At 37.3% G+C, this 19,188-nt stretch overlaps 1 protein-coding gene across 1 annotated transcript in view; it reads right to left on the bottom strand.

The window, feature by feature from the left end:
- LOC139444037 (GATA zinc finger domain-containing protein 10-like) overlaps positions 1 to 18,974 on the bottom strand; it is a 31,870-nt gene extending 12,896 nt beyond the window's left edge. Inside the window, exons 1-3 of the mRNA XM_071224940.1 lie at positions 18,903 to 18,974; positions 17,060 to 17,523; positions 13,740 to 13,900 (exon numbers count right to left, since the gene is read on the bottom strand). Of these exons, the coding sequence (XP_071081041.1) occupies positions 13,740 to 13,900; positions 17,060 to 17,511 (613 nt within the window). The 5' untranslated portion in view covers positions 17,512 to 17,523; positions 18,903 to 18,974. The remainder of the gene's footprint in view (positions 1 to 13,739; positions 13,901 to 17,059; positions 17,524 to 18,902) is intronic.
- Between the last annotated feature and the right edge of the window lie 214 nt (positions 18,975 to 19,188).

Consider the following 19,188-nt stretch of genomic DNA (forward strand, 5'->3'; position numbering starts at 1 on the left):
GCAGACTTATAAATATGTTCTGAAATAAAGTTGAGAAAGAAGGCTTCTTGTCAAACATGAACACTAGGAATAACTGTTCAAAGGCATTTAAAAAGAAACTAAAACAAAATGCTAGGAAATACACAGGACTCCTCACCAGTGTCACAAGGTTGGAAGCATAAGACACCATAAACTTGATTGCACAATAATGCAACATTGCACACAGGACACACCTGACAGTTACTGACACATGCAATAATGCACAAAGACACAATGCTACACACTCAACATAGGCATACACTGTTACAAAGGTATCAAAGGACAGTGCAACACTCACACACAATAACCATGCCACAATATATTTTTTCAAGAACAAGCATTGTTTTGTTGACATCATTTTCTGTCTTATGTATTAACAAGAATTTCAGAAGAATATAAGTCAACATTTAGTGAGTTTGAAATGCTGATTTGGTCATAACATTTATTTTCTGGATGCTGCCAATGTCTGTTATCCATCTAGCTGGGGTACTTAGGGACCAACCATTTCATATTCTGGGGATGCCTGACATTTTGTATGCAGGCTAGATATTTTTTCAGCTAAATCTAATAATTTTTTATCAAAAACACCTCGCAATTTTTTAATTCTTTTGTTGCAAACGATCTTCTTCTTTTTCAGCAATCTGAAGCATATTTATCTCAGGCATTTTCTGAAACAATATATCTGTTTCGATAAAATTCCAGACCACCATCCCCATCAGAAGATCAAACAGTCGGACCCTTATCATCATATTACAAAATGAACATTTTTTTATTGTGTATTCTTCCAAGAATCCTCAGTTTGAATTATTTGTATTGACCATTTTCAAGCCTATATCATTATCTTATGGAATGATTTCTTAGGCTGCATCAATAGTCAATAGAATATACACCAGTGTACCTACTTTTACAGCTTACACATCAGCCATGGCACTCTTTCCTTGTAAATAAAAGCGACAAAACCATTTCCATATTCACAAGAAATCTCTACTAAAAGTTGCGCTACATTATTACATAACCACATATTTTCAATCATGCATTCAACCTACTGTCATCTACTACTATCAAACAATACTTGTGTACTTTCAAAGTCCTTCTATACACAGTAATCAAATCATATCTCAACATCTCCCTAACAGGCTCTTATATATCAACATGTGCATCACAACGTTCCTTAATCTGAATACAGCTTATCCCAGCAGCAAAACAGCTTACAAATAGTAGAAACTACTTCATCAGTACAATGCTCAACATGATTTCTCCAGTCACTATCAAAGCATTTCAACAACTGCGTACTACATATCCCTCATAAAAATCTTAACTGATTGAGAACTCCAGTTCTACCAACACATCGTAAACCCCACCTAACAACGTATCTACATCACATCCGTCATTTTGAAGGATTTGCCTCCCATTTGTGGCTGTATCCCTCAGCTCCCACACCAGCTCCCAGAGCCTGATATAACATGTGCCCTGGGCAAAGAGTTTGTGGCCATGCATCCCTCCCTCCTCCGAGCTCTCTTCCATTTGGCGCAATAATTCAATTACCTTTTCTGTCACTCGGCTGGGCTAAGGGACTGGAAAGCCAGGGGCTTTTACACCCAGCCGTACTCAGGCGCTCAGAGAGCCTCAAAAGGATGCTCTTGTGTCCATACACCTTCAACACTCCGACATGCTTTAATCGCCTCACAAAAAGACGCTCAGGCTATTTCCGAGCCCATTTCCGAGCTGTTGTTAAAACTTGGACACCGCCTGCTTAACAAGGCTTCAAAATCTGTAAAACTCATGTCTTTCAAAGTTCAATAACGGTTCTTGAGATAAAAAGCATTTATGTATAGAGACATCTGCGTTTTACTGATTGTGTTGTCGTCTATGTCTGATATGACAGCGGTCGATATTTCAAAAAGTTAGTTCAAAAAGTCAAAACTAATTATGCTGTGTGTAGGTGACTCACCAAACAACACAGTAAAAAAGGTTGTAATTGTGAACAGTACGACAAATGAGAGTAGTTCCTCAAGGTGTATTCCTTTTGTACACGGGAAACCTACCAGTCAAAACAAATGCTAAAAATATCTGTTTTTGTTCATGGTTGCAAGAAGTTTAAAACTGAGTTTTCATCATATACATGTCACTTCACAATATGGAAAATATTTTGGGGAAACATAAAAAATGGAAGCTGGAGTCAATAAAACTGACTGATGCACAGTCTGGGGGTGCAAAGAATACACTGAGGTGAATTTGATACGTATCACGAATATAGGGTAACGAATATGAATATTTATTTACAAATACAAAAAGAAGTCAGCAGTTGATGTGTTATTTATTATATTCAGAGAAACGACAAAATATATTATTTGACATTGTTTGACCATGTTGACAGTGTTAATTTATTACTGTTAATTACTGTCAAAATAAATATATAATAGACAATTAATTTGATCACATAAGGTATACCAGCCCTGCAAGCAGCATGACATACCAGGAAATGTACTTCAAGTTACACACAGTTTGTAACTGTTGCAAACACTTTTGTCTCAGAAACTCTAAGAATGTTTTACAAGAGAATGCACGGAAAGAAATACACTTAATCCTGTATGAAAGAGGGATATAACAAGCCAGTCAATACAAAATGGTCATGCACCTTGTCTTGTATTGGTGTCACTTTATGCCAAGTTAACTTAGTCTAAACTCTTCAGTGACTGAGTGAGTGAGTATGGTTTTACGCCGCTTTTAGCAATATTCCAGCAATATCACGGCGGGGGACACCAGAAATGGGCTTCACACATTGTTCCCATGTCAGGAATCGAACCCGGGTCTTTGGCGTGACAAGCGAACTCTTTAACCACTAGGCTACCCGACCGCCCCATAAACTCTTAAGAGATAGTGAGTGAGTGAGCTGGGATTCACACCACTATAAACATTGTTTCAGTTATAAAAATGTAAGGTCAGCGTGGAAGGAAAGGAGGAAGTGACACAGGACGTTTACCACTTTGGTGAAACCCACAGCCACATGGCAACCACAAATCTTAATCCAGGCAAGTCGGAGATTTGAACCAAAGATCAAGGGACACAACTGCACAGAGAATTCAAGCCCCTTAGGCTACTGGGAATTTGGATGAAGTTGTCCATCTTTTGTATTTCTGATACTTCGACTACCTATCACACTATCCTGATTATGTCAGTAAACAGTTCCAAATTGGAAATTATAACCCTAATTCATGTTGTTCAACTACTGATGTTACAGCATTGTGGAGGTGATGTTCAATTGACAGCAGGACCATTATCATGATAATAGAGGAAGCTGATCTTATGCTTAATATTTATACAACTGCAAAAAAAGTAATGTTAATATATAAATTTTCAAATCCTTATTTTGAACATTCCAATTTACCTGCTAAATGCACTTAGTCTAGAATCCTAGATAACTCCTTGGTATACACGTCTAGCAATACCACTATTCAACAAATATATTGATGCTGGCCATGCCATCTCTTAGACTCATGAATATAAAATAGTTTGTATCTCATAACATTTCCACCAATGAAACATTAACTTAACTATAAAGGCATGCCTACTGTCTCTTATCATGTCAAACACTAAATACAAATCAATCAAATCAGTCATGAAAGTACTTCACACATTTTAGATCATTTTGATAAATTGAAAATTAACATTTGCATCCAATAATCCCCCTCCCCTTCCACACATGACTTTGTGGAGCGGAACAAGTGCACACCACTCAACTCAAGGGACATTATGCTCCACTGCCAACAAAACCAGATCTCACAGCGCCAGTAATTAAAATTTGGTAACCTGGTTGTCTAACTAGTGGGGCGTGGCCAATGGTCCCAGGGGAGCAGGGCTCCAGGAGGGGCTATTATCACCGTCAGAGACGGCATCAAGAGGAAGGGAATTAACGGATCATTTCAATTACCGCTAAACAAACAACCCTGACATGGGATTTGGTTGAGGATAAGTGCTGGACAAAAACATCATGTAATATTCTTATTACATCTTATACACTTGATGTTTCTTTTGTTTTGACTGATGGTAGTTGATTAAGTTGTCAAATGTGGTGAAAGGAAAAGAAATTACGAAATTTACTTTCATAATCATAATGAATAGTCTTTTAAATTTCACTCCGCAATATTCAAGCTATCATATATCATGAGGACATGTAAAATACATTCTGACTTTAGCTGCTGGTCCAAAGCCAGAGTCTAATGACTTTTATTTCGGTCAAGTTAGTTCAGCTGATTCTGGTCCATATGCTAAGAGTAAAATCTGCTGAAAAGAATTCCAAGATACAATTCCGGGCCAGTAGATTTAAAACTTTCTTGCACAGACTGCAAGAAATTGATTGCACCAAACTAAGAATGGGTGAAAGCAGGAGCAATGATTGTTCCCATCGGAGTTGACATTACCACCCACTCATACTTTTAGTCTTTTCTTACAACAAGCATGGGTACTCCAAACCTATTCTGGCATGGAATGCATCAAAGACAAGTCTGGTTATTTCTTTTGATGAAGAACATTATGAAACATGAGTTGTGTTCAACACCGCTTTTAACAGCATTCCAGTTATATCACGGTGTGTCAGCTTAATGTGGGAGGGAAGATTTCTGGCGGCACCCTAATGAAACATGACATACCTGGTAGTTGTTGACTACAATAGTGTGTGTTGACTCAATGAATACACTATGTAAAGGGTCATTGCAACATAGACCAAGATAAGACCTGCCAATGACACAACATTATTGAAAGAACAATGAAATGATATGTGCTTGTATTTCTTTGAGATAAGTATTCACTTAGGTTTAACTTATAACTAACTTTATCAAATTTATTAAAGCAAATTTGTCAAGATTATCATGATTATAACTTTGTAGTAACAAATTTTACAGAACTGTTATTGACAAAATGAATATTAATTTTTGTTGATAATATATCAAACAAATAATATTTTTGTAGGTCTTGATATGAGAAAATGTTCCATTATTTCATTTTCTACATGTCAACAACTAAGAGAATATGACTCAGTCATTAAATACAAGGATGACTTCAGGGTACACATGGTATAAACAGTGGCAAAGCAGGATAACATAGTGTCACAAACTTCACAATCAGAATGTGATATCACCTCATGTCAAGATGCAAAATGACATATATTTTTTTAAAACATTAACAATTAACAGTGCCTGTCAAATATTGTTTGACGTTGAGACAAATTGCAGACATACATTTATATATTTAAGCCTTGAATATCTGAAAATACCTACAGGTATTAAAACCTCAATGTCACAGAATCTGTTGCCTTCAAACAGTCCACTAAATTGAAAGTGACACTGTCATTAGTTACAGCTAGTACGCTTAAGATCCCTATGGCCCCCCCGGCTACTGACTAGATACTGACGACCTATTGACAACCTCTGTTGCTATCAGTTTCAACAGCCTCACTGTCGGGTTGCGGCTGGACGAAATGCTCAGTCTGACCTGTCAAAACTATAGGCTTGTTTTCAAAAATGTATAATAGACACCTTACACAAAATACACAAAATATACCATGTATACTGACAGGGGGATATAGTAAATAACTCATTGTAATAATAATAATAATAATATTATTAATATTAATAAGAATAAGAATAATAATGTACATTTATGATACATGAATGGTTGCACAAAGTGATACAAGGATGTATAAAGAAAATTATTAATGTAAAATTATTCATTGAAATTGCATCAGAAAAAATACAAAAGGAGAGAGGATTGAGGCTTGAAACACTGTTATAGCAGCTAGCAAACAGGAAGGTGTTGAGGTTAGCTCTAAAGTTATCATTATTAATGATACATGCCATGTTTTCCTTCAATGATTTCTTATCCAAAGAGAACTTACAGCCTGTGTAATTCTGATCTGACATTTTGTTTGACACACCCAAAACTCAAGAAACCACATAATCAATCAAATTAGGTAAAAAGGCAAACTGATTCACAAAATGATAACAAAATATATACAAAATTATTATTGCAATATAATTCCTATTTTCAATTTGAATTAAGTGATAAATATGAATATACAAGAAAGAAGCAAAGTAATATATCATCAGAGTAAGTCGAAGGAACAGTGTAACGCCACAACTCATTTGGATGTGTAGCCAAAAACTTTCCACTTCATTTAAGTTGACGTTAGGCTTAAAATTCAATTTTTGTCTGCATAACTACTGAGGACTACTGGACAAATAAGAAACAAGTAACTCAATTTAGAAAATGTTTCTCAATCTGCAACACTGTAGTAAATACATGATGTAATATTGCAAGCATTGTTTCACAGTTTTAGATGTCCATCACATAATGTTGCCTCTCTTAGGCATATGTCTTCCGACAAGAAGTTTTCGTAAAGATTCATACTATTTTTCCAATAGTAGTTTCACAGAAGCAAATCTTCCAACTTTGATGATTCGGCTGTTTCAGCTGTTTCTAAGGAAATGTTCAGAAACTTAACTTTTTTAACATTTTTTAAGATGCTTGAAGTTGAATGGTGCCTCAAACTGATTTGAAACTATTTTTGTCTGTATAATTCAGGCTGCTTGCGGCTTTCTTGCTGCTTTATGCCTTCCATAACATCAAAAGAGCAATTGAAACATATGTGAATTCTAAAAAAAATGTAGCCAATTAATTTTGATGATTTTATAACACTTCAACCTTGCTGACATCTACATTTGGTGCTTCAGATCCTGAGGAACGGCGGGGTGAAATGGGGTTTAACGTCGTATCCAAGATTATTGCACTTATATAGCAACGTGCATGCACGCCTGTGAGTGTGGGTGCCTGTACTAGTCCGGATTAATTCTGTGGGCTAGCACCGATTTATAGTGCTAGCCCACTGAATTACCAAGCTGCAGTTTGACATGAATTCCCCACTCAGAGCTGACCAGTCCTTGTTTTAGCCCCTTAATGCCAAGCGCCAGACAGGGTAACAACAAATACAACCTTTTAACATCTTTTGGTATGACGCGGCCAGGGATTAAACCCCTGGTATTCTGCTCTCGGGACGTAGTTCTACCACAGATCACTGAGGCAAGTTCCTGAGAATAAGTAAGGACAAACAAGTATTTGTGCAATATCACCTCCGACACCCGAAGCTGAAAAAGTCCTGCCTCTAACTGGACAATCACTGTCACAGTTATCATCCACAAGCAGTAGAAGCTCTTTAAGCCTTATCTTTTAAGATCTTAAATACCTTTTTTTAAATTTTATGCACATGGTGCCAAAGCTGGGCACCAGACAAGCAATCAAGGTAAGCAAAACAGAAAGGCTTTTGACAGTTGCTTCACACACCTTTACCTTTCAAACCTGTGGAGTGTTTGTTTTACATTAACAGTAAAACAAACAGTCCACAGATTTGAGCAAATGAATTTTTTTCCAATGATGACTCTTTGGGCAACTTCACTATTGGAAGGATGTACAATATTAAAAATAAATGCTAAAGTGTTATTAACTAATGCAGTATGGGCTAGTATAGTGGCAGAATGTAACATACCCGTACCTTCCCACAATACAAAACTGACTGTCAGCAAAATAGACCGTCTTGGACTGTCAGGCAAGTGGGTATTTTAACACTGTTTACATGATCTCAAAATGCTCAAATCCTAACATCTCCTTGGCTTCATTCCAGGAACTTGTTGCGACGTTAAGGGAGGTAGTCTGATTATTTTCCAACATAAATTCATGAACAGTTGTATGATGGATTAAAAATATTGATATATTAGCTTGCCTTTAATATATTGCAACTAGGTCCATACTTACACGCCTTAAAGTTCTATTACCTTTTTAAGGTTCTTTATGACACTAAATGTCATCTTTCAGCGAGATTTCAGTAAGTGAGTTAGGGAATGTTGTGTTATGGCACAGTCAGCAATGTACATCCCAACTTGGTCAGACAAAACAGTGGTTGACAGCAGGAGCAAAGATCTATCCCATAACGGCATGATGACACGCAATCAGGCAAAAGTCGTGAGGTGAGGTTAAAGGGCAAGTTCACACGGAAATTAGCCTTTTTTTCTTGTACTTTTTCCACATTAAAAGTGTTAACATAGAAGTGTCATAGACAAAAATATAAAAACATCATATTTAATTAACATATTTTTTGCACTAAAACGATTTATATTTTTCACATTTACCAAGTGTTCTATTTCCATAACAAAAACACCATGGCTTATGTCCCTTGCAATATGACGTCATTGGTGCCAATTGATAAACATTATGACGTCATCATGCTTTGTTAGAGCCGCTTCACGTGGGGTAGGTACAGTTTTGTGATTCTAGCATCTCAGATGCCAGCCAGAATTGTGTTATGCTGAGTCACCACTGCGCCGGAGTGTGTCGTAGACCATGTTGTTTTACCGCAAACTGGTCCTTGAAATCTTTTGCGTTGAGAATTGACAGGGACCCAGTTGAATTGGCACCAATTACGTCATAATCTAAGGGGGATAACTCAGGCCTATTTCGCTCGTAAAACGAAGGCCTCATAACGGCATATCACTTTCACACTATTGTGAGCTTCCTACTTTCACTGTGAAAAAAATGAGTGTATATTTTCAAACACAGATACTAACTAATTCTAAAATTGCGTTTTGTTTAGAAAAAGAAAGAAAGTGATTTTTGCGTGTACACTTCCTCTTTAAACGGGGTTAAATGTCGCGTTCAAGGTCATGTTCATTTGAGTGTGGCTGCGTGAATTTATCTGGATTTATGCCTTTTGTTTAGTGCCATGCTGAAGTTCAACATGGATATTCCAATCCGACACAGTTCCTCTCAATGCTGCATGCCAGACAGGGTAACAAGTACCATCTTTTAATGTTCTTTAGCATGATGCAGCCAGAGATCAAACCACCTACCTTCCACTCTCCCCTGAAGATGCTCTCTCCACTGGACCAAGGAGGCATTGTAACTACCCTATTGCCATCTGTCACATGACAAGTGTACTAGGTACTAGGGCGACCTATTCTTCTGAGAATCCCCACAGTGGAGTGAGTGAGTTGGGATTAACGCCACTTTTAACAGTATTCCAGTTATATCGTGGGAGGAAAGCCCGAAGCGATGCAGGTCTCAGACGTTTACCACTTCAGTGAAACCCACGAGCACGGGTATGGTGCTGACAAACCTAGAAACATAATCGGGACGAACTGGGATTCGAACCCACAATCATAGGTTTCTGGCGTGCCCAAGAGATGCAACTCTGCACAGCGAATTGCAGCGGCTTAGACGACTGGGCCACCCGTGCCCCCGTGAAGGAGAGGATCATAAGGTAAGTTAGCTACACAGATTTCACCCATGACCATCGAAACAATAGCTATTTCGATGAAAATTTTGCTTTGAACTAAAATGTATTCAAATAGAACTTTTGAGATTTATCATCACCGAATAACACTGACAATCACCAGGATGCAGCATCACTGAGGGAAGTCACATCAGAATTACTGATCTTCTTTAACGTAGGCCTTAGTCAGAATCACACTGATGAGTGATCATGCATCAGGGGAGGTTACTCAGATCAACCTATCAACTTGGATATGCACCTTACAATGAATCAATAATGATTCAGAGATTGGCATATGTCTATTAGCAACCGTTACTGACTAACTTTATGTATTAATAATGTCGACAAACATTTTGTTTAACAGAAAGGTTGTGTCTAAAATTGCATCCATATTTGGGTCATGTTTGGAGGTGTGCAGTATTACAAATATACCAGTCTATTCAAAATAGCTTTGAAACAATATGTCTTTTAAGCATTCTGGCATATTGCGTATATTTGTTTCTATTTTCTCCCCTCACACTTTGGAAAGTGTCAATATACAAAAATGCCAGTCTACACATCACAAAATTTGTTTGAAATAAGTCCCCTGAAGACCCACTGTTGTAGATATTTGGTACTATTGTTTGCCTATTTTACATGGCTGAAATTACAGAGAAATTTATCCAGTTCCATGTTGAGTGGGATATTGTATGGTGCAATCAATTGACTTCAACAACACCTAACTCTGTAGACGGGAAATTTGATAAAAGAAATAGAAAAATCCATGTGAGTTACAGACGTTTTTCAACAAAAGATGGGTTTCATTTTTAAAAGTTTACTTCAAAAACTAAAATAATTTTATCTACTGCCAAGTTTCCCCCTCTTTAGCATATTTAGAATAGGTTAATTGATATATTTTGCATGCTTAAAAAATAAACGCTTTAGTTATTTAATGCAAGTCTGTTAACAGTGAGAGCAGATGTGCCGATTTATTTGCATTCAAATTAAGGATATATATATATATGAAACAAGAGTTCAGACAATAATGAAATCCGGAACATGCAGAAGGCAATCCCAATTTTAGAAGAAACTCTCAATCAGAATCAGATAAAATATTTGCATACTCTGCTGATTGTGTTCATCGTGTGATGGTTTCTCAATATAAGAAGAAGCTTTCTTTAGTTTTTTATCTGAAATGGAGTACAGAACATGTGACAAACCATGAATGAATATGTGTTAGAGGATTGTTCACTTTTGTTTGTATGTTTTTTAATGGCGCATTCAGCATTATTCCAGCTATATGACAGTGGCCAGTAATCGAGTCTGGACCTAACAATTCACTGATAGACATTATGAGCAATGATCCACACTGTAGGGTGAGTGAGTGAGTAAGTTGTTTTAACTCCGCGTTAAACAGTATTCCAGTTATATCGCGGCATGTCAGCTTAATGTGGGAGGAAAGCCCGAAGTGATGCAGGTCTCAGACGTTTACCACTTCGGTGAAACCCACGAGCATGGGTATGGTACTGACAGACCTAGAAACATAATCGGGGTGAACCGGGATTCGAACCCACAATCACAGGTTTCTGGGACGCCCAAGGGACGCAACTCTGCACATCGAATTGAAGCGCCTTAGACGACTGGGCCACCCGTGCACCCCCACACTGTAGAGGTATCTGACAATCCACTCTGTCGATCCACTCTGTTTGGGTAACATGACACGCAATCAAGTCACCAAGTCTGACTACCTGATCCATGCAGCTTGCAACCAGAATAGATTGCTGGTGACCTATTCTTATCTTGAATTGTTTGATAGGCGTTACTTAGAAGTTGAGAGATGACAAAGTAGAGATAATTTATGGAAAACAACTTCTTAATTTACCGTAAAGGTGGCGTTTCGGTATAGTGAGTGAGTGAGTATGGTTTTACGCCGCTTTTGGCAGTATATTCCAGCAATATCACGGCGGGGGACACCAGAAATGGGCTTCACACAATGTACCCATGTCGGGAATCGAACCCAGGTCTTCAGCGTGACGAGCGAGCGCATTAACCACTAGGCTATCCGACCGCCCACGTTTCGGTATAGATCCTTATACTGTTGTCAAGCAAGGACAACGGTATAAGGATCTATACTGAAATGTCACCTTCACAGAAAATATTCTAACCTTGAATCCCCACGAGGCAGATTTTTTGCAATATTACAGCAATATCAGCACTTTTCCCAGATAGGATCATTTGTTTGTCTTCTTGCTTGTCATTCAATGCTGCAATCAGCAATATTCTACACATGAAAGGTGGTCTGTACTTAATCATGTCTGGATCAGACAATCCAGTGATTAATATTATGAGCAAAGTTCCAAGCTGTCAACTGCCTACAGTCAACCCAGCCACCAAGCTAACCACCAAATCCACTGAGCAATCGTTCTGGGAACCCATTCTAACCTGAAATCCCAACATGGTCCAGGATATGATGAGCAGATACTCTTACCATTAGATTCCCACAACATCCCTTCAATGAATGTACCAAAACAATCCAACATTACTAACAAATGAAAAAACAGGTATATAGATTTTAGAAAACTAATCTCTTACAGTCTTAAGCATGTTAAGTCAACTGATATTTGAATGTCATACACAGAAGAGGTGTTGATAGTAATGTGACATTAGCTATTGCTAACTTAATCTGAGAGAATCAGTGAAAGTTTGTAACAGCTGGCCATGGAGGCCATGACAGTCATACAGTCAGTCAGCAAGTCAATACATCCCCATATTTCCCAGGTCTGTCAATCCTCATCCCATGATACAGAGGAAGATTTTATATTGCTTCAATCACTTATAGGTGAGGTGAGGTGAAATGAGGTTTAACATTGCGTCTAAGACTATTGCACTAATATAGCAGTGTGCATGCACGTGTGTGTGTGTGTGGCTGCTTGTACTAGTCCGGCCTAATGCTGATTTACAGTGCTAGCTCACTGAGATACCATGCCAGAGCTTAACATGAATACCCCACTCAGACGCTGTATACTTACTCCGTGCCGACCAGTCCGTGTTTCAGCCCCTTAATGTCAGGCGCCAGACAGGGTAACAACAAGTACCATCTTTTAATATCTTTTGGCCGGATCAATCACTCATAAGTTAGTTGTTTTTCCTTCAGTATTTGATAACTTGACATATCTTAAGTCAAATTATTTAAACATTTGAATAAATTAAACAAATAGGTCTCTGATTCCCAGCCATATTCCACTCATGGATACCTAGAATGGGTTGCACACATATTACCAACAACTGTCCTCCAACCCAGCTGTTCTGATGCACAAGTAAATACACAAACATGTTAAATATATGTCAATCTGCAATTCTGGATTGTTCTTTCTAGATCACTATTTTTTAAACACAAACATATCTGTACAATACACCATTACAACACACAAATCTACAAAGAACATACCCATCACCACTTATAACAGGCATGACACACATGAGCCATTTACCACATACAGAGGCAACATACAAATTGGGATTCCGTGTTATCTGCCTCTACCAAGTTTGCCAAAAATAAACACACACACTTCTAAAAAAACATGCAGTCTACTGAATATAAAGTAAGGACACAAATTTCTTCCACCAGCTGTTGATATAGAAATTAAACATACTCCTTATACATATAGTTCAATTGAACAAATGAAACAAACTTCACAACTGTTTGTTTACACTATTTCTCAACAGTACAAGGGAGATAACTCTGGAAAAGAGTCTAACCGTTAATTCTGATAGTCTATTCAAAGTATAACTGTATATTACACTTGACGTGTATGAAGGATGCTGATTTAATGAGATGGATAAAAAAGGTAAACATGCTAAAGAAGCTCCAACATCTAAAACATGTAAAATATCAAAATACTGGTTATTCAATTCAGCTGATGTTTTATTTGATTTCTTACTACAATATTATGCAGCTAATACACTATTTAGATTTTTTTTATCATTTGTTATAAGATCTAAGTGGTACTTAGAAGTTTGGGATCACTGAAGACAGGGTTCATTGGATTTCACTTTATTATTCCATCAATGCAAGTGATAATTTACAAGCACCTATACTGTAATGTCGCATTGAAAGATTAACAAAGTTGAAGTCCATAAGAAAACCTGGCTTCATGAAGTGTATAGGTTTTGTTTTAACACAACTGAAAAAAATCCCCTCCCTCCCATACTATCAAGAATCTTGAAATAGCTGAAGAAAGATCCACAGTTTTCACACATATTGTAATCTGCCTTCAGGTTAATCTCCTGTAGATATGTCAAATATTTGATATTACCGGAGACTCAATCCACTGCATACATAATACATGGGTAGCTGATGGAGCTTCATCAACACTGGAGCTAACTTGTTACATATCAATCTATACATGCTATATGTAAAACCTACCTGCATGGTAGTGTGTAAGGGCCTTGCCAATCTCTACACCATCCAGCTTGTTGTTGTTGTCATAGTCATGCATCTTAAAGTAATGGAACTCTAGTTCTTCTTCAGACATCTGGTCTTTGGGTTTGGCTTCAATAACGTTCTCAAGATGTTCCATGACATGCCTGCCAAAAAAAAAATCATTCACCAATGAAAATATTGTTCGACTGTTTGTTTGTTGTTTTATATCACACTCAGCAAACTTCCAGTTATATGTTGGCAGTCTGTACATAATCTAGCCTGTGCCAGACGATCCAATGATTCACATCATGAGCATCGATCTTCATAATTGGGATACAATGACATGCATCAACCAAGTCCCCAAGCCTGACCGCCTGATCCTGTTAGTCGCCTCTTACTACAAGCATGGGTTGCTGAAGACCAATTCTAACCCGGATTTTCATGAGGACAATGAAAATAATGAAATATCAGTAGTATGTATCAGGTGCTTTCATGACCCAACAATACATTTATTGACACAACCACACTGCTACGATTGAGTGACTTCAGGATCATAAGTGCTTCTTTTGGGTAGTTTAAATAAACTATGCAAAAAAAGAAACGGTAAAAGTGATTTTAGAGGAATATTTTATATATAATACAAATAATCAACAGTTTGTAATCAACTGTTCAAAATTGGCACCCATCATTGTCATTGACCCAGCTTCCATATGTCACACATGGAACAGCAGATTTTCCAAGGTGCAGGTCATTTGTTCTCAATATCTTGTATGGCCATGATTAGAGTCCAAAACTGACTGGAATTTTCGTCCTATGGAAGCAGTCAGATCCAAAATTGTGGCCTGGGGAATGTTCACCCACACTGCCTGCAGTGTTGAAGGTTCTGTGGTTGTTGCCAACGTGCTCGCAGTCATTGATCAGGTGCAGTCCATAAATGTTCCACTGGGTTTAAATCCGGAGACCCAGAGGGCCATGGCAGGACCTGGATGTTGTGATTCCTGAAATAGGTTGTTGTCAGTCTTGCTGTCTGAAGTCGGATGTTGTCTTGTTGGAAAAAGACGTTCACTTGTCATATCATGGGAATTTCACCCCAGTAACATTGTGCCATTTATTTCCCCAGAACTTGGTCTGTTCTACCAGTGTAGAAGATGGCTGCCCACATCATCACTCCTGTATGCAGTTTTGTGCATAACATTCCCTGTGACGCCTGTAAACACGACATCTACCATCCGCACAGCGAAGCATATAACATAACTCATCACTAAAGCAAACTTGTCTCCATCGCAGTTCTAGCTATGTTCTGTGACCCTGACACCATTAAAGTCACTGACGACAATGCAGGTCCATCAAAATGACACCTCAAACTGGTCGTCTAGCGCAAATACCTTCACCGCACAATCCTGGGGTTGCCAAAGTTGCAGAGGTGGCCGTAGCCGTATGAATTTCTCCTGTGCTCTAGTAGTCATATGTGGTCGACCGGATCAGGGAAGGTCACGTATTATCTTGTGTGTCTGATAACAGTTCCACAGTCTTGTAATGGTGCTTTGTGCTACATGACAACTTTTAAAGCAGGGCAAGTGGTGTTGCATGTGCATGTGCATGTCATGTTTGTGTGTTTCAGCACCAAGCACTCACATGGTTGTGTTTTTTGCGATTTTCCTATCTTTTCACCAAATTTCTGCAGTACCTCATTCTTTCCACACAAACCAATCCCAATCCATGCAGAAATGACCTATTCATGTTTGGTATTAGTTTTGAAAGGATGTCGGCAACACTGTCAATTATTTAAGAGTCCCTTGGTAGAGGTATTTTAACACTGCATTCAATGAAATAACACAGAACAAAGGATTAAAGCTTCTTCCTTTACATTGGTCTTGTCAACTGTGAAATACAAGTCATTCATGCAAAGCTGTTCAGCTTGGGAGCCTATATTACCTCACAGACCTTCATTCACTGATCAAATGAGGCATCACACATGTGAGAACTCCACTGCAGTGAATTATAAATAAAAGTGCCAGGTCTCACTTACTGTTACTCTGATGTCTCATGAAACAGCATTATACATGTTATAAGCAGAATATTTTTTTTAAAAGGTCTACCCCAGGGTACTCATTCATTAAAAAATACCCAAATGTTATAGACTGGACCCATCGAAGTAAAAATATATTGATTACATAAACAAAAAACATAAATACCAACTGTGATAACATGAATTAAAACTGGATGGCCCACAAATGTACCTGGATCCCAGTGAGAGAGTGTATTAAGTGGTCACCGGTCATCTGCTAGTTCTGATCTGTACCAATATACTCAGCTGACACAGTGAGATTCAATGCAATTTGTGGGTATTCAGTGTTAGAAATTGACATTAGTCCTATAGTCCTTGTCAAACTGACCAGCTGTTAAGGTATCATAAGGACTAGAAGAAATTTGTCATTTTGAAGGGTTTTGCTATATGTTATCATTATAAGGACTAGTGGACTGAAACTGTCAAGTTTCTAACGCTGGTATTATAGACAATACGGTGAAAGCCTGCACATAAACATAAGTAACTTAAGTAAAACAATCAATCAGGTGATTAAATGAAATTAAAATCAACCAAGCAAGAAATCCATATGTCAATAGAGATTTATGAGTATTGTCAACACCTGACAATATCAGTAATTTAAAATGAGCAGATGTTACAAGATGACAAGATTGCAACCTGCTTGTCTCTCATCAGCAGATATCCTGATATTGCTATGGTCACATAGGCTTTCACAACAGAACAGCCACAAACAATATTCATCCAATTCTTTAATGTTCACACTGAAGTCGGGTAAGGTAACATTACCAATAAAAACCATACCAGGGGGTACTTGATACAGGTGACAGTATCTGTACCAACCAGTGTAATTGAAATCGCCATCCAGTGTGGTTAGCATGCCATTCAATTGTTTCATATTAAAAGCCCAAGCTTTTTCCTTTCTTTCTTTCACAAATGTGGAATATAATTAAAATTACAAGGACAGTCAATTTCTTACAACTGCTAATAGAAAAATTAACATTGCCAAGGGTAAGTTTAAATTTCAAGGTCTTTAAAACAAAGAAGTAGGTGTGTAATAATTGTTACAATTACTTTAATACTTGTTTACATACCTGTTGACGTGGCAAAAAGAAGTTATAAAATGGATCATGGTTTTTTTACCCTACAGACTAAACTCTTTACATGCTTAAATGGCTGCTTAAAAAAATGATATTGTGCAGTTTTCTTTTTATATCAACCACCAATTTTCTAAAAATTAATCTAGTCTGTGTTAACCAAGAAATAAAAAGTAGCTTACTCAGCATTATGGATGTCCGAGCTGAACTTCATTGTGTCCCCATGTCCATGACCGTGTCCACCATGGACAGGCTGTGCAACTCCCTGTGGAGGGGGCACCTGCTGCTGATTCATCTGATTAACTTGCTGCTGTTGAAACTGTTGCTGCTGCTGCTGTGGTGGTTGCTGCTGGTACTGTTGCTGTTGTTGTGGTGGCTGCTGCTGATACTGTTGTTGCTGTTGTTGTGGTGGCTGCTGCTGATACTGTTGTTGCTGTTGTTGTGGTGGCTGCTGCTGAAACTGTTGTTGCTGTTGTTGTGGTGGCTGCTGCTGATACTGTTGTTGTTGCTGTGGAGGTGGTTGTTGATGGTGTTGTTGCTGTGGCGGGGGCACGCCTGGAGCAAACCTTTGTTCATTCAAATGAGCATTTGCTGTTGCAGCAAGGATTGCCAAAGCAAGGAAAGGAATCTTCATGTTGAAAAGTTCCTGAAAACAAAGAATGTAGAGTGAATCTACAGTAAGAAATTAATTATTACATGTACATGATGAAAGCAACACACAGAATCCATGACTGTAGTTTCAAGCGAATATTATGCTTAATTGGAATTTCACAATTTTAGATGTCTGCAACAACTTATCTTCAAGAGACGGCTCTAGAATAGTCTGTCATACAGACCCTGGAACAAATATATCCAATACAGCCCATGCAAGTCTATAATGTTTGGCAAGTCTAGATGACTGCAGTATCAGGAAATGAAGAAAGTCTCTGGGATCCTTTTTATTATATTTTATATAAACTATAATTTAGCAACTGTTTCTTCTGTAAAATATTTTCATTTCAGAGACTAGATGTTAGTCTAGTTCCAGAACAGTCTTTGGAATTAACTTACACTAAAGTATCATACTAGTAAGTATTTAATAAGAAATCATAACAAAATGTTTTTATTTCAGTTTATGCAAAAAGAGTTTTATGCACTTTTCTCAAACAGTCTGTAGTGTCCTCTTACTTGGGCATATAAAACAAGAAAAGAGGTACTTGATTTATAGCTTATGCTTGTAAAAGCACTGATGTTATTTGTAACTTAAGTGTTTGCAATATACAATGTATATACCTTAAAATACAATATTAAAGAGAATATTGTAAAGCTATGGAACTCATTAAATTTATGCATTTAAATCCATAGTTGTTTTATTCCATTTAATTGATTTTTGATAAATATTTGTATACTTCTGACAACTGAACAATATTCAGATTAAAAGAATGTGTTGAACATGTAGGATCTAAGTTGTATACACTTCAACCTTCTCTTTTAATTTTGGTGCTTTTCATTGATTATGATCATGATTATCACATGTATGATGAATGTACTTCTTAACCAAAAAATGCAATAAAACTCAAAAACAGAGATATGGCTTGTCATTCTGCAAGAGATTTGTGGGTACATGGATCTTTCATGTCTTTTTCATTTCTCTTTTATTGTTAGTGTCCAGGATATAATACGATTTGAAATGTTAACGAATAGAATCTAGACTAAGTACAGATGTAGGTTACATGATTTATGTTCGAAAATATTAAACAGTTAAATAGTACCCACGAGTTCATAAAATAATCCGTTGTTACAAGAAATTAAATTTACTGAGGAATTGTCTATGGTTTACTAAGAATCCCCTCTAAAGTGTTGAAAACACAATAAAAGAGATTCGGTGCCAGTGAGCCATATGGAACTAAGTGTGTTGTTGACTCTGCTGCATCTTTATATTGTTATACACGACAGTTACTTTCTCAATTGTATCTGATCACTTCTGAAGGGTGCAATAAATCAACACTTCGTCACAGTTACTTCAGCAATAAATCATATACTTACAGAAAATAAGGATGAACATATATCCCCGAGTGATTCTAAACGATGAGGTGTCACTCGTCCGAACAAGACGATCTTGTGTGATTGGAGTTACGATATATGTAGTACTATTGGAAAGTCAACTAATAATATAAATGTATATAATCCACTAATATACTTGACTCTTCTTATGTTTAGAAATATACAACATATACAATATGACGATGATATTTTCTTTATTTATACATATTACATATTTCCTGAGATTTGATATTATATCTTCTAAACTGTATTGTTATTGTGTGCGCAA

This window comes from Haliotis cracherodii, unplaced genomic scaffold, assembly GCF_022045235.1.
Source record: "Haliotis cracherodii isolate W230 unplaced genomic scaffold, xgHalCrac1.p SCAF_5, whole genome shotgun sequence".
Classification (NCBI taxonomy): Eukaryota; Metazoa; Mollusca; class Gastropoda; order Lepetellida; family Haliotidae; genus Haliotis; species Haliotis cracherodii.